The sequence below is a fragment of the Brachyhypopomus gauderio genome, unplaced genomic scaffold (assembly GCF_052324685.1).
Source record: "Brachyhypopomus gauderio isolate BG-103 unplaced genomic scaffold, BGAUD_0.2 sc93, whole genome shotgun sequence".
Taxonomy (NCBI): Eukaryota; Metazoa; Chordata; class Actinopteri; order Gymnotiformes; family Hypopomidae; genus Brachyhypopomus; species Brachyhypopomus gauderio.
Window position 1 is genome coordinate 139106 of NW_027506914.1, and position 24052 is coordinate 163157.

The following is a 24052-nucleotide window of genomic DNA, read 5'->3' on the forward strand; positions in this document are numbered from 1 at the left end:
GTCAGATCAGTTGTGAAGGCACATAGTATCTGTGATATAACACACACACACACACACACACACACACACATTGACATTGCTTATTATTTGACCTCCATGTTCTTTACACAGGTACAATGTATTAGAGTGTTCATCAGGGCCGGCGCCAGAACATATACAGTGAGGGGGCGTCAGAAAATTTCGGGGGGGGCGAACGTAAGTTAACAAGCATGTAACGATTGTCGAGCGGCCGAGGGGGCACCATGTAGCGATTGTTGTAAAATAAATGGGTCTTATTTTTTACATTGAGGGGGCGGGACACCTCGCCTGAGGGGGCGACGCCCCCATTCGCCCCCCCGTGGCGCCGGCCCTGGTGTTCATTAAGTATAATGAACCTATATTGTTAAATAAGTTTGTTCTATTACACTAATTTACACACACACTTGAATAAAACCAAGTGGATATGAGTTATGGTCAGTCACAGAGAGAGAGAGAGAGAGAGAGAGAGAGAGAGAGAGAGAGAGAGAGAGAGAGAGAGAGAGAGAGAGAGAGAGAGAGAGACATTGTTCTGGATTGTTCTTTCTTTATTTTATTTCAAAAACCTCTTTTTAAAGCATATTGCATGGTGTGGCCTCTGTTGTTGCTTGTTTTGTCTAATTGTTACAATTTACCCCAGCATGTGTTGTAACCTACCCTGGTAGTGGGGTAGATTGTAACAAAGGAACACAATGTATTCAACTCACGAGGCCAGTGCTATTTGAATTGAGTTGCCATTTGGTGCCATTTGTAGTAAACACATGTGTGTACTTTGTATAAAAGTTTGAGAACTCTAGCTTAACCCTCCTATTATGTGCATCCTTGTAAAACAGCCGTACTGTTTAGGGTCACTTTAACCCTGGTGCATGTTTAATTGTTCAAAAGATGTCTGAAACCAAAAAAATCCTAACAAACAGTGTGAATATTTAATTACTACATTACTAATTATTCTATCAATATTTAGTGCAATGGTGTTCCTTACTTGTAACAGGTAATGGTTCAATTAGGATCGTTTTTCATAAAAATGTGAAAATGTCCATGTTCAAACTATGATACCAAACACATACAACACTCTCATACACTTATACACACACACACATACACACACACACACACAAAAACACACAGACAAAAACACACACACACAAACACACACACACAAACACACACACATACACATACACACACACACACACATTGACATTGCTTATTATTATTCTTTACACAGGTACATTGTATTAGAGTGTTCATTAAGCATACATATTGTTAAATAAGTTTGTTCTAGTACACTAATTTACACAAACACTCCTGAATAAAACAAGTAAATGGCCGAATAGTGCAACTTAACCAACCCAAAGGCTCTTTTAAGAGCCACCCACACTTTTCACTGAAAGGTATTTAAATCTTATGGTCCATGTACAATGAATATTTCCATCTTCTCCTTCCTGGGTACTTTAAAGGTGGGTACATGCTGAACACACCCCCATTAGCCTTGTGTTAATATGCTTAGGCTATGTGACATATATAATATATATTTGACTATAGGCTCTGCTCTAGCCTACAAGCACATCAAATCATCTTGCACACTATTATGTTGTAATGTCCATTGCCCACATTGACATGATTTCCATTTGTTACATTTCATTAGTTGTAAATTCTTTGTACAGCCCTCCATAACTTATAGAATCACAGCATATAAAATCCTTTACTCCTTATTTTTTAAATAGAACTTCAAAATGTTCTTTAGATTTTTTTTTTTACATAGAATGAAGAATAATAAGGCAATAATTTTAGCAGTTTTCAAACACAACATCAATTCAAAGTACAGAACACAATACAGAAGGTGAGGGGTAAACAAATGAGAAGGCCTCCCAGTATTATTCTAATGGATTTACTGTTATTGTAAGAGTTCAGCTGTCTGCTATCTTGTGGATAACTTTTCATAATTTGTTTTCTGTCATATCTTGGTTTCTCAGATTTCATGTACACATTTGCTGACATGGACACAAACAAAACATACTAACAGTGATAATATTACAAAATAATTTTCATTTCATTCTTAATCTTTCTACAGTGGTTCTGTAAAACCAACTATTGCTCCTGACATCTCTGATTCAATGGGTCATTTATGAATGGTTAGGAATGTTATTAATTGTGTTCTTCGTTTTTTGTCGTCTTCCTTCTTTATCAAAACCCAATTCACAAAACCTCTATAAACACTATTTATTGTCCACAAAAACAAATGCTGTTCACTGTAAAAACAAAACTCTTGTTTTGCAAAAAATAATAATGTATTGTGCATTATATAGATCGTATTGAACCAAGGCTTCCCTGTACAGTTGCTTCATGCAAATTTTGTTGCGTATCAGGATTCGATCACTGGTGTCTATGGTGAATCTACTGTATGTTGGAAATGACACCAAGGACACATCATTTTAAATTGAAGGGCTCATCTGTTATCCTGCTTACCAGATTTGTTGCCTACACACTTTCTCAAAAACAATTCTCCCTATAGCAATTGATCCTTTACTAAATAAATAAAAAACTCTTCCCTGAACATTTGCTATGTATCCAAGTCATTCAAATGAGCAGTAATCCTACCACTTATCAAAACGACTGAACTTGACAGGCCGTTTATTTCAAAGATCTGAGAAAGTTTTTAGCTTAACAACTAAGCTCATGAATACCTGATTCAGAACCAGTTAAAGGAAATCTTTCAGTCAGGGTTTAGGCCTCAACATAGCAATGCTGATCAAAATAATTCATTCATACTAGATGTGAAAACAGCAATTTCCTGGTTTAAATCTTATTTAGCTTCAGAGAATCATTCCTCTGCTGAGTGAACTTGCTCGTTTTGCAGTGAAACAATTAGGTGGCTCTTAAAAGAGCCTTTGTGTTTTTGGGGCTTTTACTCCGAGCGCTCAGTTTAAGCACGCTCTCCGCGAATGCGGCGGGCCAGCTGGATGTCTTTGGGCATGATGGTGACTCTCTTGGCGTGGATGGCGCACAAGTTAGTGTCCTCGAACAGACCAACCAGGTATGCCTCACTAGCCTCCTGCAAGGCCATGACAGCGGAGCTCTGGAAGCGGAGATCGGTCTTGAAGTCCTGAGCGATTTCTCTCACCAGGCGCTGGAAAGGCAGCTTACGGATCAGCAGCTCAGTAGATTTCTGATAACGACGAATCTCCCTCAGAGCGACAGTACCGGGCCTGTAACGATGAGGCTTCTTCACGCCGCCAGTGGCCGGCGCGCTCTTGCGAGCAGCCTTAGTGGCGAGCTGCTTCCTCGGGGCTTTGCCACCGGTGGATTTACGGGCGGTCTGCTTGGTTCGTGCCATAGTGACAGAAGTCGACTGTTCACCAACAAGGAGGAACGAGAATAGGAACCTAGTATGGGGACGTCGTTTTTAAGCCCTAACGACGACCAGCGCTCATTGGGCGTCTTCAACACGAAGACCATCTATTGGACAATCAAGTGTGCGTCACTCTTCGACAATTGGCCCGTAGAGCAAACACATTAAAAAAAACGCCTACTTTTCAGGCGGGTTCACGGCAAGACTTTGTTTGGATTTTTCTGCCCATAATGTACCATAATCAGTCTCCTTAATTCGCATACAATCTGCTTAAAAACAGACTGCAGGTATAACACTGTTATTTTATGTCTCTGGTACCATATAATCCTACATTTCTCACCTGCCAACACTGCTGGCTTTCATTAGTTGCCAGCAGCTTATGCTTACTGTCCTATATTCTGTTCATAGGAGCAACATCATGTCTGTCTTTATGCACACGTATAAATTCATGTGTGCATATGCAACATTACTGAGTGATTGTGCGCATTTAAATGAAGTGTGCGAATGCCTAGACGTGAAACAGCAGCATCCAATAATGACAAGAGCGCAGACTAAAATCTGCATGAATGAAAAGTTGCACTTCATAAGTCGATGTGGGTGGCTCTTAAAAGAGCCGTTGGATTCTGAAAACAGAAGGGAAATTTACTTGGATTTAACGGTCTTCTCGGTCTTTTTGGGCAGCAAAACAGCCTGAATGTTGGGCAGCACGCCACCCTGAGCGATGGTCACTCCTCCCAACAGCTTGTTCAACTCCTCGTCGTTACGCACGGCGAGCTGCAGGTGACGAGGAATGATACGAGTCTTCTTGTTGTCGCGGGCGGCGTTGCCTGCCAACTCGAGAATCTCAGCAGTTAGATACTCCAACACGGCAGCCAAGTAGACGGGAGCACCGGCACCGACGCGCTCGGCGTAGTTACCCTTGCGCAAAAGCCTGTGTACACGGCCCACAGGAAACTGCAGTCCGGCGCGAGACGAACGAGTCTTGGCCTTGGCCCTAGCCTTACCACCGGTCTTGCCTCTACCACTCATAATGTCAACCACAGCGTCGTGTAAGCAAAGATGAAATAATCACGCCTGCTCTAAGAGCGCTGGAGATATAGCTAAATCAGCTGCTCTCCTATTGGCTTAAAGAAGGCATGACGAATAACCAACCCGAAGCGGTCGACATCCAAAGCCAGGCTCCATCTCTTTCCCCTGCAACACTCCATGTGGCACGTCTTTTCTTGTTGTCCTTCGTATATGCATTTCAATATTGAATAAAGTTTTAGAAATCTTCTGAGCTATTCAGGGTAAACGCATATGTATGACAAGGACAGGAGAGATTGGCAAATTAAAAAATAGCATACAATAGAATATTACTGTGTACATGTCCATATGTTGAATGAGATGCAAAATGTTTTACGCGCGTTTACTCTACAAAACTCCCTCTCGTAATAACGTTTTTCTATATGTATGCACTTCAATTTAATGTAGAAATGTACTCAAGTTATTCAAGCTACGTACATGTATGACAAGGAGAGGAGAGATGGGCAGACTAATGTATTCATAGCATACAATAAAATCTTATTATATACAATATTTCTGTGAATAATGAAATGCAACATGTTTACTATGGATACAGTAAGAAAAACTGATTTTCGTTGGACCCTAATAGATATATAAAGTTATATATATGTTGTTTTACCGTGATATTGATATTGTAATGTTATGAGTATGGATTGCTTGAAATGCTAGTGTATTGACTTTTCATTCTCCATTTTAATAAAGTACACTTGGGCAAATAAAACATACGTATATAAAATAGAATCTTATTCTACACAGTATTTCTGTATTTAGGACGGGATGAATGTTTTAGGTTGTCATTTTTCTTCCCAATGTCCACGCACTTAATGTAGAGCAATGGATGAAACTGCACCTTAAAATCCACCAACGACTCAAAATATTTAGAGTTTAAAGAAAAGCGCTCTTTAGAAAAAAGGTGGGTGGCTCTTAAAAGAGCCTTTTGGGGAGACCAAGACATGAAAACATGCACGTTTACTTCTTCTTGGGGGCTGCTTTTTTCGCCTTTGCTGCTTTTGGCTTGGCGGTCTTGGGCTTCGCAACCTTTGCCTTCTTGGGGCTCTTGGCTGCTTTCTTCGGAGCGGCCGGCTTCTTCGCTTTCTTGGGACTCTTGGTAGCTTTGGCGGCAGCGGGCTTCTTCGCCTTCTTGGGCGACTTCTTTGCAGCGGCGGCGGGCTTCTTTGCCGCGACCTTCTTGGGCTTTTTAGCCGCGGCAGGCTTCTTAACGGGGTACTTTTTCGCCTTAGGCGCAGCTTTCTTGGCGGGCTTCTTCTTAGTTTCCGCTTGCTTGTTGATCTTAAACGAGCCAGACGCTCCGGTGCCTTTGGTCTGCACCAAAGTCCCTTTCGTCACTAGGCTCTTGATGGCGAGCTTGACGCGAGAGTTGTTCTTCTCCACGTCGTAACCGCCAGCAGCCAAAGCTTTCTTCAGCGCGGCGAGAGACACGCCGCTCCGTTCTTTGGAAGCAGAAACAGCTTTAACGATAAGCTCACCGACGCTGGGTCCCGCTTTCTTGGGTCTAGCGGCAGCTTTCTTCTTGGGCGCTTTAGCCGGCGCGGCAGCGGTTGAGGCTGGAGCCACTTCTGCCATCCTTGAATTTTCTAAGAGAAATAAACACTGAACGAACTGATCTGTGACTGTGAACCTCCCTCCTCGCGACGGACTGTGGTCTTAAAATACACATGAGGACGGTGTAGACTCAACTCGCCCGACACTGCGTGCCTGTGCTTCCGTGAGTAGATGGCACTTGTGTTTTCTCACGACAAATCTCGACCTAAATATGCATCCAAACACTATTTGCAGTGCATCAAAAAACGCGAATGGCAAGAGAAGGCTCTCTCGTTTATTTGCGTGCCAGGGAAGCCCATGCAGTTCCGGGTCGTTTTGCACAACTGCCACAAAAACGCAACCTGCGACTGTCGCAAGACATGCTGTGTTTTGTGTGATGTGTGGGGTGAAATTGACAGAAATGAAGGAGTAGGTCTAACAGCTCATAGTGTGTGCTATGAAGGAGAGTCTGAGTAAAGGCATGGAGGTGTTTTGAACGTGGCAATGGTGTGTTTATTAGTAAAAAAATCCCTTGTGTAGGTGTGACTAAAACACAAGCATGGGGTGCAGGAGGCCGTGGCCATATGTACAAATACTATGAGATAAATAGTGGTGGTCTCAAGAATCAGGAAAAATTAAATTTATGAACAGGTATGTTTAAAAAAATAAGAGTAAGAACTAATGGAAAAGTAAATGTTTATCTGTCAAAGGTGTAAACTTGTGGAACAGTTGTGACAAGGACATAAAAATCTGCAGTTCACTTGTCAAATTTGAAAAACATGCTTAAAAATAAGGTAATAGATACTTATAATAAAGATAAATAATTTTATATATGTATAACTTGATATTGATTTTTAATAGTAATGTATGATTGTTCTGTAGATGAGCAAAGTTTATTATTAATAACATAATTGGAAAAATATATATTTGATTAAAAAGGGTAGTCAATATAAGTTAATGCTTCAAACTATACATTTTTCGGTTATCATTATTTTCACCATTATAACCATTATTATTTATTAAATATTATTATTTTACTTTCGTTTTCTTTCTTTTTTATGTAAATGTATGTATACATATGTGTTTATATATATGTTTATATGTATATGTACATGTTTCTCTAAAATCCGAAATAAACTGTAAACTCTAGTCAGTTTATTCTCTTTCCAGCCTACCAGTTCTTTAAAATCCCAGTAGCATTTCCAGTGCCATACGTCTATGTATGTCAGACAAGTAGGCGTGTTTCTACTCCAAGGACTCTCTGAACTGTTTTCTCCCCACTGGTTTTTTTATGATGGTGCAAAATCCTTAAATTTATCAGAAGCCTAAATGACAGACAGAAAATTGTTTTCTTCAATTTGTCTGTATGTTTCCTTTTGTATTTTGTAGTGTTCTTACAATTGCTGTTGTGTTTGAAAAGTGCTATTCATATTTATAGTATGTATTATTATAAATACATATATTTCCTAAAATTTACTAGATGTAAATTACAAATAATTCCATATGCATTTCAAAGGCTTCAGTCAAAACACCATTAACATTAACCTGTACCTTTGATTTGGCATAACATTTTTATCATTAACCAGTGCTTCTGGTACTCTAAATTACTCCATAACCTTTCATATATGTTCCTTTTGCACAAGACCAAAACCTTTCGTCTGGTCCAAGCCCACAATAAAGTAGTTTTTCTCTTCTCCTTCACACAACAGATGCTTTAATGTACACAAGTTATCCCTCATATGATGACCCCTAATTGCACACGTCTGTTCCTTGCCAATTATATTGGGTAATATTATTGCAAACCTGTTTACAATTCTGTATTACCACTCCCAGAATGTGGACATATGTGGGCAAAGAATATTAATTATTATAATTATATATAATAGGGGAAGACTGGGTTTGGTTGTAACACTTTTTGCTTCTGAACCTTTATCTCACTGAATTCTTGAGCTAGACTTCTCAAACTTTTATACAAAGTACACACATTTGTTTACTACAAATGGCACCAATTCAAAACTCAATTCAAATATCACAATAGACAAAAGAAGCAACAACAGAGGCCACACCATGCAATATGCTTCAAAAAGAGGTTTTTGAAATAAAATAATGAAAGAACAATCTAGAACAATGTCTCTCTCTCTGTGACTGACCATAACTCATATCCACTTTCTGTTTTGTTTGAGTGTGTGTAAATTAGTGTACTAGAACAAACTTATTCAAAAATATGTATATACCTGTGTAAAGAACATGAATGTCAAATAATAAACAATGTCAATGTGTGTGTGTGTTATATGGCAGATACCATGTGCCTTCGCAACTGATCTGACTGACTTGCCCTTCTTTGTGACCTCATCAGATGCTTTAAGAAAAAACATTTGTCTTTCATGTCAGTCTTTCTTTTACACTGCCTAGGCATTCTGTAAAATTATTAAATTCAATAATGTTTTCTTAGTTAGTAAGGTGTAAGGTGTATGTAAGGTGATGGTTGTAACACTTTTAAAAGCTGTTACAACCCACCCCACCCCTGTCAGCCATTGTTTAGCTAGCTGTTTTAGCAAGGTGATTTGAACTTAACAGGGCAAAATGCATCACAATTTACCTACTACAATTAATGTAATAGTTCAATGTAATATAATTCTTATACTATTGCAGATAAACCACAAGTACTAAACTAAAAACTCTTTACTCTTTCACCTCATTTTTTTCTCTATGGAATCTGCATGTGTCTGTTTCCATCCTTGATATTCACCATGTGTGATCAGGGAGTAATTGGGTAAATACCGGAATGATCATATGACTCATATCTGATCCATGATCGGTGGAATTGATGGTGTTACAACTCTCCCCATGTTACAACAATACCCGGTCTCTCCATACAGTATATTATATTCTCCTTTCTCACACGTCAACATGCAGGTGTCTTGACCCTCCATCATCCAGGACACATGGGAGACAAGCATCCAGACTTTTCTCTGTCCTGGCTCCAAGGTGGTGGAATGAACTTCCCTTGTGTGTCCGAACATCGGAGTCACTTGCTGTCTTCAGACGCTGACTGAAGACCCACCTCTTTCAAGTGCACTTTGCATAATTATGCTTCGTCTATTGTGCTTTCATGTCTCTTTCCTCAGGTGTTTGTTACAGGTATTGTTTACTGTCTTTTTCCTCAGGTGATGTGTATGTTCTAGTGCTGTCAATTCCAGGTGCCGCGATTAAAAGTCCTGACCAGGATTTTGCTCAAGCTTGCTAGATTTTCTAATTAGCAATCCAGGTAAAATTAGTGGAATCAATACAATCCAGGAAGCCAGAGCAAAATCCTGGTGAGGACTTTTAATCGCGGCACCTGGAATTGACAGCACTAGTATGTTCAGATATAATTGTTAGGTATCATTTGACTTTCGTCTAGTGGTTTGTCCAGCTTAGAGTACCTTGTGTTCAGGACTATCTATTCTACCTTGGAGATTCCAAGCAACTACGTAGCACTTTTGTAAGTCGCTCTGGATAAGAGTGTCTGCTAAATGCCATAAATGTAAATGTAACACGCGCACACACACACACACACACACAAGCTGAGATGCTGAAAAAGAACATACAGCAGTGGATACAAAGTTGTACAGATCATATACATTATAGAAAACAACATGAAATACATTCTAGGCTGCCCAACAAAGCACAGCACAGAAATGGCTTTAATCTAATTATTGTGCAAACACATTCCTAAGGGAAAAACTCTTTGGGTGAAAGTGTGGGTGGCTCTTAAAAGAGCCTTTGGGTTGGTTAAGTCGCACTATTCGGCCATTTACTTGGAGCTGGTGTACTTGGTGACGGCCTTTGTGCCCTCAGACACGGCGTGTTTGGCCAGTTCACCGGGAAGCAGCAGGCGCACGGCGGTCTGGATCTCCCTGGAGGTGATGGTAGAGCGCTTGTTGTAGTGGGCGAGACGAGAAGCTTCACCAGCGATGCGCTCGAAAATGTCATTGACGAAAGAATTCATGATTCCCATCGCCTTGGAAGAGATACCGGTGTCGGGGTGGACCTGCTTCAGAACTTTGTACACGTAGATAGCGTAGCTCTCCTTCCTGGTCTTTCTGCGCTTCTTGCCTCCTTTACTGGCCGTCTTGGTCACGGCTTTCTTAGATCCCTTCTTCGGGGCGGACTTTGCTGGCTCAGGCATGATGCTCGGAGATGAGTGAAACGCCGTTGAATGAACAAAAACTCTCCAGCACCTCCTACATTAAGAGTTTGGTATTCTAATTAGGTCACGCCCTCCCTCCGCGGTCATGACTAAGCATCATTGGTCAAAAACAAGCCCTCCTCTGACCGGACCTCCTATCGTGGCTCCGCCACCCCACTGTGCCGTAGCGTTTACCTCTTAATCCCTTTAGGTTTTCTTTAGGTTTTTAAAAAACCTAAAGAAAAAAAGGAAACAAACATAAAATAATATAAAAATGACTATTAAAATAGACAGAGTAATGTAATAAAGTAAATAAGACGACTTAAAATAATTAGAACAGACATAGAATGTTAAATAATGTCATAACGTAATAAAATTATTTACCATTAGAGCTTCAATAATGCAGTTTCATTGCATTATTTCGTCATAAAGCGTCTCCATTCATTTAATATGTCCATTTATTTAAATGTTTTAGGATTCAGAAACTACAACGTGCATTTTAAAACTTGTAGTACACGGCAACGTCGGACATTGTGTGTGATAAATGGTGTAGAAATTATCTGGGGGTTCATGTAACAGAGAGTTCATGTAGCCTATAAAATGAAATGGTATAAAGCGTATGCTGTGTTTTAATATTGTAATGTTTGACATGGATTTTGCAATGATTATGTATGGACCCTTCCATAGTTTTAATAAAAGTACATTCAAAAAGCAAAGTCGGACAAAACGTTCTCTGTGCGCGTTTAAGTAATTGACGCTTGTGGTTACCAGTAAACGCATGAAACAGCTCTTTAAATGAGTATATGGGTGGCTCTTAAAAGAGCCGTTGGTTTCGTGTCGAGTTGAGCGTTTAACCTCCGAATCCGTACAGAGTGCGTCCCTGGCGTTTCAGAGCATAAACCACATCCATAGCGGTGACGGTCTTTCTCTTGGCGTGTTCGGTGTAGGTAACCGCGTCCCTGATAACGTTCTCCAGGAACACTTTGAGCACACCACGGGTCTCCTCGTAAATCAGACCGGAGATACGCTTGACACCGCCACGACGAGCCAGACGGCGACTGGCGGGTATAGTAATGCCCTGTTCATTAAGTGGTGAAAGAAGCTCAACTATGTCTGGAAGAGGAAAGGGTGGTAAGGGTTTTCGTCTTTGCTTACAGCGCTGTGGTTGACATTATGAGTGGCAGAGGCAAGACCGGTGGTTTTGATCGGGCTTAATATTACCATAAACGAAAAAGCTGTCATGCATGGCATATTCATAGAAACACTTCCAAAAAAAGTTCACAACCTGTTTTGGCTAACAATCTGCATAATAAACAATAAAATTTGGAAAACAAGATGCAAAATGATAATAAACCAGTGCCATATCTCTGCTGAGACGGTTTTTAAACAGATAAAAATCGAATTGAGGAGACAACGGACGGTCGATAGAAGGACAATTAACACACTGCCATGGGACATTTTGGATTATTTTTGATAGTGAGTAATTGAATGTAAAGGAAAAAAAAAAAAAAAAAAAAAAAAAAGGATGTATGTGTGTATTTTGTTTATTGGTGTATATTCCCACATGTTTTTTTTTTTTTTGAATAGCTGTTGAAAATCAATAATAAAGATTCAGTAAAAAGCAAGACCGGTGGTAAGGCTAGGGCCAAGGCCAAGACCGGTGGACTGAACTTCTGAACTTGTCAGTGTGATGTTGAGGAGCTCCCTGTGGCGTTGTGAAATGGAGCCCAGGGGAGTTTCCCCACCAGTGGCCGCGAGGCACTGGGTTAGACTCCGCTTTACCGGAGAAGGAGTCACACCGAACCGCTCCGAGGTCGGGGCGAACCTACTACATAGCCAGTGGATTAATGCAGCTGATATACATTCTTTTATTTTCCTTCAGAATAGAAAAGACTATGAGATCTGCTTCACTAATGAATCAGCTTTACTGAGATTCACAGACATTTTTAACAATTCTTCAGGAAATGAGTTTTGGAGATTGTGGGTTATGACAACATCAGCCCCACAGGATGTAAAGTACATTGTAGTAAAATTCTGGACTGGACGCGTCTCCGATGGGGACATAGAGTGTTACATCACACGCTACTGTGAAATATTACAGCCTGTACACAAACCCGTAGATCAATTCGGTTTATGGTACGGAGTTAGGCGTTACAAAGTCAAGGTAAAGAAGTCTCCGGATGGAAGCTTGACCACGATTCCCAACTCCATCTCCATAGGCCCATACAACGGCACTATCTCATACCCAGGACAAGTGCAGAGATGTTTCGTGTGCATGAGTGCTGACCACCAGGCAAAAGATTGCGACGAAACCAAGTGTTGGAAATGCGGTAATTTTGGCCACAAAGGGAAAGAGTGTACAAACACCGTGGTGTGCAACCTTTGCCAAACAGCAGGGCATCTTTATTTCCAGTGCCCGATTTCGTATAGCAACAAACTTAAAGCACTCAGGCCGACCGAGGAGGTGATCAATGAGATCTTGGAGGAAAACCGCACTATCGAGTCTACACAGCAAACAGCGCAGGAGACGGTGGCAGATCCGGACACCGGAACAGCAGAGACACCGACGGAAGGACAGCTGATGGGCATCGACAGCTCATGGGAGAGTGACAAGCAGCAAACCAGCGCTGATGACTCCTCTACTTCAGCTACTACAACGACCTCTACATCTACCAGCTCATCGGATGGTACAGAGGACTCCGTAGGAACCCAGTACACCCCGCTACCAGGGACCATCACCGTGGATAAGGAGACATCTACATCTCGCTCCGGATCATCCGAGACCGCGCAGAAACTTCAATGTAAACAAGGTGACGCTTTAAATTCTTCCACTGTGATAATAACTGCTGAAATTGACAATAAGAGCGATAAAAGACGTAAGAGGGAATCCCCCTTGCAATCTATTTCTAAAAAAGCTCGTGAATGTCCTTCTGTTAAAAATAAAAAAAGATGACGAACCTTAATGTAACCTCTCTAAATATAAGAGGTATACAATCCGAAAAAAACCGAGTAAAGAAAATAGCTGCTCTTTTGCAGAAGAAAACTGACATTTTTTGCCTTCAAGAACTAAGACTGACCTCTGCACAGGATGTGGAAGATGTTAAAAAAATGTGGATTAATGAAAATATCATAATTTCTATTGGTGAAAACCGAGCAGATGGAGTTGCTGTACTGTTTAACATTGATGTAGAAATAATTAAGATTCGGTATATTATACCAGGAAGACTGCTGATGGTTGATTGCTATATAAAAAACCAAAAGATTAGAATAATTAATGTGTACACCCCACCAGATAGAGCAGGAAAAATGAGGATCCTTCACAAGCTGTATGAATTATCTGTTGGATACAGTACTATATTATGTGGAGATTTTAACACCACCACACACAGAAATGATAAATTTCCACCTAGCAACTCCATTTCTAGAGAGGGTAAACTGCTGAAAAGGGTTTCAGAAACATGTAAACTCAAAGATTCATTCAGAGAAAAATTCCCGGAAGATTTTGGGTTTACTAGATTTGACAAAAAAATAAAAACTAGAATAGACAGGATCTATGTATCTGACAAAATCCATGTCATGATTTATAAAACTGAATACCTGGTCGAGTCGGATCACCTAGGTGTTTCTGTTAAATTAAGCTTTGACAACAGAGCTCAAATTGGGTATTGGAAATTAAATACAAACTGTTTAAAAAATAAAGAATTAGTTGGTGAATTAACAGACGAAATAAATAGAATTAAGGATCTAAGAGTTTTAACGAAATCAGACAACCACATGTGGGCTATTTTTAAAAAACAAATAACTGCTTTCTTTAAAAGGAAATGCAAAGATCTTAACATTCAAAAAAATGAAAAATATTACTCATTGATTTCAAAATACATAGAACTCCAGACTAAACAGATTAGAGACGAAGAAGAAGAGGAGGAATTATACAAAATCAAATCAGAAATAACGCAGATAAATGATGATCTTACTTTAAATATTCAAATACAAGCCGGTGTAGATACAATTCACTCAGGAAATTTACAAACCATCATCAAACAGTTACAAAAACGCAAAGAAAGTAAGTATATAAAAGGCATTAAGGATGATTTAGGTAATGTGATAACTGATGAAAATGATAAACGGAACTTAATAGCTAAGACATGTCGTGAAGGTTCGACTAGGGTTAACGTCGATGATCATGACATTTTGAAATTTTTAAGCAATTGTAAAATAACACCAAGCATAAACGATGATGGTCTGACAAACCCAATCACCATTAAAGAAGTTTTAACTGCTATATCTGAGTTAAACGTAGGGAAAAGCCCTGGCCCAGATGGCCTTCCATCAGAATTTTATAAATTATGCAGCTCAAACATCGCCGACTTATTGGTTAAAATGTATAACGAAGGTATCAAAACAGGAGAGATGCAAAAAGATTTTTATCATTCTGTTGTCTCCTTGATCTTTAAGAAGGGAAATGAGAATGATTTGGACAACTGGAGACAAATAAGTGTAATGAATATTGATTATAAGATTTTAGCAAAAATTGTGATGAACAGAATGACTAAAACATTACAGAATATAATAGATAGTGAACAAACATGTGCAATTAAAGGAAGATTCATGTGGGATAATCTTGGTATGTTAAGGGAATTGATTACAAACAATATTGGAAGAGAGTTTTTTATTGTTGCCTTAGACCAAAAGAAAGCTTTTGATTTTATATCAAGAGAATATCTGTGGTGTGTGTTAAAATATTATGGCTTTCCTGACAAATTTATTAACATTATTAGATTGCTGTACATGAGATCCAATGTTCAGATTAATGTGAATGGGATTTTAACTGAAGGATTTGAGGTACAGAGAGGGGTTAAACAGGGCTGCCCTTTAAGCGCAGCTCTGTATGTTATTGCAATCAGTCCTCTTTTAAACATTATTAAAAATGATAATAGGCTCCAAGGCGCCCGAACTGCCTCTAACCAAATAATAAAGGTCTCTGCCTATGCAGATGACGTGACTATATTCATCAAAAACCAAACAGAATTAGAGGTGATTAAACAGCTTTTTAAAGAATATGAAAGTGTCTCAGGAGCCAAACTCAATTCAAACAAGACTGAAGTTGTGTGGATGGGTAAAAATCCAGCTCCTCCTTTAGATATGGAGTGCAAAAAAGAGATTAAAATTTTAGGTATAATATTAACAAACGGAAAGTGTGCTGAAGAAAACTGGAAACAGAAAGAAATTGAAGTCCAGAACGAAATTGACTTGTGGAAAGTATCAAATTTTAAAAGTAGAATAAAAATAATTAAAACCTTTGTGCTCTCAAAATTGTTGTTTTTAGCCACTGTCTTTCCACCAGATAAAAAAACCATTAACAGATTGAACAAAATGTGCGTCAGATTTATCTGGGGCTCAAACAGAGAGGTCACAAAGAGAGAACTATTGTTTAAACCTATTGAGAAAGGAGGCCTGAACGCAATGGAAATGGGAAACAAATTAACGATAGCCTTTTGTAAAAATGTGGCACAGGCTATAGATAGACGTGCAGATTGGGTAGGTGACAGAAAAGACTGGACTAAAAAACGAGGGAGAGGGAGACACAAAATACCTGATTTTAAGCTTTTATATGGTGACTTTATATCAAAACACTCTGAAACCAACATAGACTGGCTAAATATGACAAACAAAGTAATCTATAACAAAATCATAGCAAAAGAATACGGGGGTAATTTTTGTTTTAAATACCTTACACCTAACGAAATGGATGTAGGGATAAAAAACCTCAGATGTAAAGATCTCTCAGAAAATATGAGAGACGTAATGTGGTTGATTGGTGTGGGTAGATTATCAGTCAGGTGCGTTGTGAAATGGAGTTGCTACGTTACCACCAAACTGTGCCCTATAAATGGATGTAACAACGATGAGACTGTTGAGCACCTTTTGCTATATTGTCCCCGCTCAGCAGAGATATGGCAATACATGAAAGAAATCGGGCTTAATATTACCATAAACGAAAAAGCTGTCATGCATGGCATATTCATAGAAACACTTCCAAAAAAAGTTCACAACCTGTTTTGGTTAACAATCTGCATAATAAACAATAAAATTTGGAAAACAAGATGCAAAATGATAATAAACCAGTGCCATATCTCTGCTGAGACGGTTTTTAAACAGATAAAAATCGAATTGAGGAGACAACGGACGGTCGATAGAAGGACAATTAACACACTGCCATGGGACATTTTGGATTTTTGATATTGAGTAATTGAATGTAAAGGAAAAAAAAAAGGATGTATGTGTGTATTTTGTTTATTGGTGTATATTCCCACATGTTCTTTTTTTGAATAGCTGTTGAAAATCAATAATAAAGATTCAGTAAAAAGCGAAAGGGTGGTAAGGGTTTTCGTCTTTGCTTACAGCGCTGTGGTTGACATTATGAGTGGCAGAGGCAAGACCGGTGGTTTTGATCGGGCTTAATATTACCATAAACGAAAAAGCTGTCATGCATGGCATATTCATAGAAACACTTCCAAAAAAAGTTCACAACCTGTTTTGGCTAACAATCTGCATAATAAACAATAAAATTTGGAAAACAAGATGCAAAATGATAATAAACCAGTGCCATATCTCTGCTGAGACGGTTTTTAAACAGATAAAAATCGAATTGAGGAGACAACGGACGGTCGATAGAAGGACAATTAACACACTGCCATGGGACATTTTGGATTATTTTTGATAGTGAGTAATTGAATGTAAAGGAAAAAAAAAAAAAAAAAAAAAAAAAAGGATGTATGTGTGTATTTTGTTTATTGGTGTATATTCCCACATGTTTTTTTTTTTTTTGAATAGCTGTTGAAAATCAATAATAAAGATTCAGTAAAAAGCAAGACCGGTGGTAAGGCTAGGGCCAAGGCCAAGACCGGTGGACTGAACTTCTGAACTTGTCAGTGTGATGTTGAGGAGCTCCCTGTGGCGTTGTGAAATGGAGCCCAGGGGAGTTTCCCCACCAGTGGCCGCGAGGCACTGGGTTAGACTCCGCTTTACCGGAGAAGGAGTCACACCGAACCGCTCCGAGGTCGGGGCGAACCTACTACATAGCCAGTGGATTAATGCAGCTGATATACATTCTTTTATTTTCCTTCAGAATAGAAAAGACTATGAGATCTGCTTCACTAATGAATCAGCTTTACTGAGATTCACAGACATTTTTAACAATTCTTCAGGAAATGAGTTTTGGAGATTGTGGGTTATGACAACATCAGCCCCACAGGATGTAAAGTACATTGTAGTAAAATTCTGGACTGGACGCGTCTCCGATGGGGACATAGAGTGTTACATCACACGCTACTGTGAAATATTACAGCCTGTACACAAACCCGTAGATCAATTCGGTTTATGGTACGGAGTTAGGCGTTACAAAGTCAAGGTAAAGAAGTCTCCGGATGGAAGCTTGACCACGATTCCCAACTCCATCTCCATAGGCCCATACAACGGCACTATCTCATACCCAGGACAAGTGCAGAGATGTTTCGTGTGCATGAGTGCTGACCACCAGGCAAAAGATTGCGACGAAACCAAGTGTTGGAAATGCGGTAATTTTGGCCACAAAGGGAAAGAGTGTACAAACACCGTGGTGTGCAACCTTTGCCAAACAGCAGGGCATCTTTATTTCCAGTGCCCGATTTCGTATAGCAACAAACTTAAAGCACTCAGGCCGACCGAGGAGGTGATCAATGAGATCTTGGAGGAAAACCGCACTATCGAGTCTACACAGCAAACAGCGCAGGAGACGGTGGCAGATCCGGACACCGGAACAGCAGAGACACCGACGGAAGGACAGCTGATGGGCATCGACAGCTCATGGGAGAGTGACAAGCAGCAAACCAGCGCTGATGACTCCTCTACTTCAGCTACTACAACGACCTCTACATCTACCAGCTCATCGGATGGTACAGAGGACTCCGTAGGAACCCAGTACACCCCGCTACCAGGGACCATCACCGTGGATAAGGAGACATCTACATCTCGCTCCGGATCATCCGAGACCGCGCAGAAACTTCAATGTAAACAAGGTGACGCTTTAAATTCTTCCACTGTGATAATAACTGCTGAAATTGACAATAAGAGCGATAAAAGACGTAAGAGGGAATCCCCCTTGCAATCTATTTCTAAAAAAGCTCGTGAATGTCCTTCTGTTAAAAATAAAAAAAGATGACGAACCTTAATGTAACCTCTCTAAATATAAGAGGTATACAATCCGAAAAAAACCGAGTAAAGAAAATAGCTGCTCTTTTGCAGAAGAAAACTGACATTTTTTGCCTTCAAGAACTAAGACTGACCTCTGCACAGGATGTGGAAGATGTTAAAAAAATGTGGATTAATGAAAATATCATAATTTCTATTGGTGAAAACCGAGCAGATGGAGTTGCTGTACTGTTTAACATTGATGTAGAAATAATTAAGATTCGGTATATTATACCAGGAAGACTGCTGATGGTTGATTGCTATATAAAAAACCAAAAGATTAGAATAATTAATGTGTACACCCCACCAGATAGAGCAGGAAAAATGAGGATCCTTCACAAGCTGTATGAATTATCTGTTGGATACAGTACTATATTATGTGGAGATTTTAACACCACCACACACAGAAATGATAAATTTCCACCTAGCAACTCCATTTCTAGAGAGGGTAAACTGCTGAAAAGGGTTTCAGAAACATGTAAACTCAAAGATTCATTCAGAGAAAAATTCCCGGAAGATTTTGGGTTTACTAGATTTGACAAAAAAATAAAAACTAGAATAGACAGGATCTATGTATCTGACAAAATCCATGTCATGATTTATAAAACTGAATACCTGGTCGAGTCGGATCACCTAGGTGTTTCTGTTAAATTAAGCTTTGACAACAGAGCTCAAATTGGGTATTGGAAATTAAATACAAACTGTTTAAAAAATAAAGAATTAGTTGGTGAATTAACAGACGAAATAAATAGAATTAAGGATCTAAGAGTTTTAACGAAATCAGACAACCACATGTGGGCTATTTTTAAAAAACAAATAACTGCTTTCTTTAAAAGGAAATGCAAAGATCTTAACATTCAAAAAAATGAAAAATATTACTCATTGATTTCAAAATACATAGAACTCCAGACTAAACAGATTAGAGACGAAGAAGAAGAGGAGGAATTATACAAAATCAAATCAGAAATAACGCAGATAAATGATGATCTTACTTTAAATATTCAAATACAAGCCGGTGTAGATACAATTCACTCAGGAAATTTACAAACCATCATCAAACAGTTACAAAAACGCAAAGAAAGTAAGTATATAAAAGGCATTAAGGATGATTTAGGTAATGTGATAACTGATGAAAATGATAAACGGAACTTAATAGCTAAGACATGTCGTGAAGGTTCGACTAGGGTTAACGTCGATGATCATGACATTTTGAAATTTTTAAGCAATTGTAAAATAACACCAAGCATAAACGATGATGGTCTGACAAACCCAATCACCATTAAAGAAGTTTTAACTGCTATATCTGAGTTAAACGTAGGGAAAAGCCCTGGCCCAGATGGCCTTCCATCAGAATTTTATAAATTATGCAGCTCAAACATCGCCGACTTATTGGTTAAAATGTATAACGAAGGTATCAAAACAGGAGAGATGCAAAAAGATTTTTATCATTCTGTTGTCTCCTTGATCTTTAAGAAGGGAAATGAGAATGATTTGGACAACTGGAGACAAATAAGTGTAATGAATATTGATTATAAGATTTTAGCAAAAATTGTGATGAACAGAATGACTAAAACATTACAGAATATAATAGATAGTGAACAAACATGTGCAATTAAAGGAAGATTCATGTGGGATAATCTTGGTATGTTAAGGGAATTGATTACAAACAATATTGGAAGAGAGTTTTTTATTGTTGCCTTAGACCAAAAGAAAGCTTTTGATTTTATATCAAGAGAATATCTGTGGTGTGTGTTAAAATATTATGGCTTTCCTGACAAATTTATTAACATTATTAGATTGCTGTACATGAGATCCAATGTTCAGATTAATGTGAATGGGATTTTAACTGAAGGATTTGAGGTACAGAGAGGGGTTAAACAGGGCTGCCCTTTAAGCGCAGCTCTGTATGTTATTGCAATCAGTCCTCTTTTAAACATTATTAAAAATGATAATAGGCTCCAAGGCGCCCGAACTGCCTCTAACCAAATAATAAAGGTCTCTGCCTATGCAGATGACGTGACTATATTCATCAAAAACCAAACAGAATTAGAGGTGATTAAACAGCTTTTTAAAGAATATGAAAGTGTCTCAGGAGCCAAACTCAATTCAAACAAGACTGAAGTTGTGTGGATGGGTAAAAATCCAGCTCCTCCTTTAGATATGGAGTGCAAAAAAGAGATTAAAATTTTAGGTATAATATTAACAAACGGAAAGTGTGCTGAAGAAAACTGGAAACAGAAAGAAATTGAAGTCCAGAACGAAATTGACTTGTGGAAAGTATCAAATTTTAAAAGTAGAATAAAAATAATTAAAACCTTTGTGCTCTCAAAATTGTTGTTTTTAGCCACTGTCTTTCCACCAGATAAAAAAACCATTAACAGATTGAACAAAATGTGCGTCAGATTTATCTGGGGCTCAAACAGAGAGGTCACAAAGAGAGAACTATTGTTTAAACCTATTGAGAAAGGAGGCCTGAACGCAATGGAAATGGGAAACAAATTAACGATAGCCTTTTGTAAAAATGTGGCACAGGCTATAGATAGACGCGCAGATTGGGTAGGTGACAGAAAAGACTGGACTAAAAAACGAGGGAGAGGGAGACACAAAATACCTGATTTTAAGCTTTTATATGGTGACTTTATATCAAAACACTCTGAAACTAACATAGACTGGCTAAATATGACAAACAAAGTAATCTATAACAAAATCATAGCAAAAGAATACGGGGGTAATTTTTGTTTTAAATACCTTACACCTAACGAAATGGATGTAGGGATAAAAAACCTCAGATGTAAAGATCTCTCAGAAAATATGAGAGACGTAATGTGGTTGATTGGTGTGGGTAGATTATCAGTCAGGTGCGTTGTGAAATGGAGTTGCTACGTTACCACCAAACTGTGCCCTATAAATGGATGTAACAACGATGAGACTGTTGAGCACCTTTTGCTATATTGTCCCCGCTCAGCAGAGATATGGCAATACATGAAAGAAATCGGGCTTAATATTACCATAAACGAAAAAGCTGTCATGCATGGCATATTCATAGAAACACTTCCAAAAAAAGTTCACAACCTGTTTTGGCTAACAATCTGCATAATAAACAATAAAATTTGGAAAACAAGATGCAAAATGATAATAAACCAGTGCCATATCTCTGCTGAGACGGTTTTTAAACAGATAAAAATCGAATTGAGGAGACAACGGACGGTCGATAGAAGGACAATTAACACACTGCCATGGGACATTTTGGATTTTTGATAGTGAGTAATTGAATGTAAAGGAAAAAAAAAAAAAAAAAAAAAGGATGTATGTGTGTATTTTGTTTATTGGTGTATATTCCCACATGTTTTTTTTTTTTTTGAATAGCTGTTGAAAATCAATAATAAAGATTCAGTAAAAAGCAAGTAATGCCCTGGATGTTGTCACGGAGAACCTTGCGATGACGCTTAGCGCCTCCTTTCCCAAGACCTTTACCACCCTTACTTTTTTTTTTTTTTTTCAAAATATATTATTTTTTTAATTAGAACCTTTTGTTTAAATAAAGTTAAATAACAAAAAACATAACCTATATCACACAAATTCAAATTAGAGTTACTAGCCTTAAAGCCCCAGACATCCTTCTGAGTCCTGCCACAATAGAAGCCTTTAACCATCATATCTTGAGCAGCTCCTGTTAACACACTCAGCTCTGTTTCCAGGCAGTTGCGGAGTTCTAATTCACAACTGGGGCTTTAAATGGCGGAGAACAACTACCAAAGAAAAAAGCCTTTCCCAGCACTGCAATATTTAAGAGCATTCACCTATTAAACCAGAAACATAAAATCCATACAGAACCTGAAGTAACAGCATTACAAGAGAGATTAAGTGGCTGTTTTTTTTGTTTTTTTTCCTTCACTAAAATCAATTCCTTGCAGGCGGTGGGGAGGAGGTGTGTGCATAAAGAATGCGTGGACCTTGGCCAATGCCAATTCCTTAATTTCATATCATTATGTATAGTAGCAATAAATAACCATCTGCTGAAATAGTTCTACTAATCCAATACAAACACATTATTACCTGGAATTTGGGTTCTGGCCAAACAATGGTTTCATTACTCTACAATGACTTAGAATAGTGTTCATTTCCTACATTTCACAGTGCATATTAAAGTGAGACAAAAAAAAAAAAACCAGAAGCTGTCTTTGCTTATAACGCTTGATCCCTTACAGTCGTTTTCTGATTACACACTTGTCTATCTTGGATACCTTAAGCATGCTTAAATGATTATTGCACAGAAGGCATCAACCTGACAAGGCTTCTGAGAGAGAGTGAGAGAAAGAGACAGAGAGAGAAAGAGAGAGACACAAGTTTTATAATTTTACCATTACCAAATGCAAATAAAAAAGAAACTATTGAAGAGATGGAGTACAGTGCAGGGGTTTGGAGTTTGTGAAGTGTTTGGGGCACTGGACTCCCATACACTGCAACCACTGCTTTGCTTCATAATATGCACATGTAGATTTACATTCCTGTAGAGTTATGCCTGGATTTCAGCCCGCTGAAGTGCACCGTCCCAAGGCCATTTCCCAAGTAGCCACAGAGGTCTGTTTGCTCAGTCTAGCGCCGAAGACTGAATATCAAAAGTGCAGATGTACCACTAGTGAGTCTGTTTCACTTACAGTTTACTAAATGTCCAAGCACTAGCATGTATCATCATGATACCACCACTTTGTTTTCTTTGGGTTTTTGTTACATGTCCGTACATAAAATGAGTTATCCGGTGGGCGTCGCTTTTCTTTGCAACTTGACAACATGCTGATAATGCTAAGGCACACAGACTGAACAGAGAGCGCTGGGGACCAGTCCTCGGTTAAAATGGACAGGCAAATATGCCCATTGCTGTACACGTGCGGATGGACGGGAATATTCTCTCCAGTAAACATTACCTGAGGCGAGTCAAAGGGATAGCGGTTGCTGAATTTGAAGAGAAGTTGGAATTTACCACCCTTACCTCTTCCAGACATCGCTAAACGTTTCTTTCACTACTCACAGAAAAGTGAAACAATAAAGCTGCAAAACCCAGCACGCATCTGTTATACTTCTCTACAGGACCTGCTTGAAGACACTGGAGCACTGGAGGAGGCGGAGCTAAATGCCACGTTCCTCCAAAGCCTCCAGCACCACATTTAGATGAACTGGAACAAGGACTCCACGCTAAGTCACAAAAAGTACAATTTTACAATTTGAGATAGTTTAGGCAAGCACAACAAGCAGCAAAGAGAAGGGAAAAGAGAAAGCAAAGAAAGACAACAGCCGGCCTACAACTCTTACTGTTACTACTACTGCTAATAACAAGAATAAGACTTGGCATAGAAGTACACTATATTGCCAAAAGTATTCGCTCACCCATCCAAATGATCAGGATGAGGTATTTCAATCACTTCCTTGGCCACAGGGGTATAAAATTAAGCACCTTTGCATGCAGACTGTTTTTACAAAGTATTTGTGAAATAATGGGTTGTTCAATGAATCCAGCATGAAATTGTAATAGGATGCCACCTGTGCAACAAATCCAGTCCTGAAATGTCCTTGCTCCAAAATATTCCGCAGTCAACTGTCAGCTGTATTATAAGAAGATTGAAGTGTTTGGGAACCACAGCAACTCAGCCACTAAGTAGTAGGCCAGGTGAACTGATGGA

The 24052-nt window shown here is 39.0% G+C and overlaps 3 protein-coding genes and 2 pseudogenes across 3 annotated transcripts; all 5 read right to left on the reverse strand.

Moving 5' to 3' along the window:
* Nucleotides 1-2826: 2826 nt before the first annotated feature.
* LOC143495152 (histone H3) lies at nucleotides 2827-3362 on the reverse strand. The gene has a single exon (XM_076992440.1). It carries the CDS (start codon nucleotides 3350-3352, stop codon nucleotides 2942-2944), a length of 411 nt encoding a protein of 136 aa, XP_076848555.1. The 5' UTR covers nucleotides 3353-3362; the 3' UTR covers nucleotides 2827-2941.
* A 590-nt stretch (nucleotides 3363-3952) lies between these two features.
* Nucleotides 3953-4396, reverse strand: LOC143495160 (histone H2A-like). Its single transcript, XM_076992452.1, has one exon. The coding sequence runs from the start codon at nucleotides 4394-4396 to the stop codon at nucleotides 4010-4012; it is 387 nt and encodes a 128-aa protein (XP_076848567.1). The 3' UTR covers nucleotides 3953-4009.
* A 728-nt stretch (nucleotides 4397-5124) lies between these two features.
* Nucleotides 5125-6030, reverse strand: LOC143495141 (histone H1 pseudogene; annotated as a pseudogene).
* A 3723-nt stretch (nucleotides 6031-9753) lies between these two features.
* Nucleotides 9754-10175, reverse strand: LOC143495146 (histone H2B 1/2). The gene has a single exon (XM_076992433.1). It carries the CDS (start codon nucleotides 10143-10145, stop codon nucleotides 9771-9773), a length of 375 nt encoding a protein of 124 aa, XP_076848548.1. The 5' UTR covers nucleotides 10146-10175; the 3' UTR covers nucleotides 9754-9770.
* An 11790-nt stretch (nucleotides 10176-21965) lies between these two features.
* Nucleotides 21966-23383, reverse strand: LOC143495139 (ubiquitin-conjugating enzyme E2 W pseudogene; annotated as a pseudogene).
* Between the last annotated feature and the right edge of the window lie 669 nt (nucleotides 23384-24052).

Excerpts from the sequence above, each read along its gene's own strand:
- LOC143495152 (XM_076992440.1), bottom strand. The coding sequence starts at position 3,352 with ATGGCACGAACCAAGCAGACCGCCCGTAAATCCACCGGTGGCAAAGCC.
- LOC143495160 (XM_076992452.1), bottom strand. The coding sequence starts at position 4,396 with ATGAGTGGTAGAGGCAAGACCGGTGGTAAGGCTAGGGCCAAGGCCAAG.
- LOC143495146 (XM_076992433.1), bottom strand. The coding sequence starts at position 10,145 with ATGCCTGAGCCAGCAAAGTCCGCCCCGAAGAAGGGATCTAAGAAAGCC.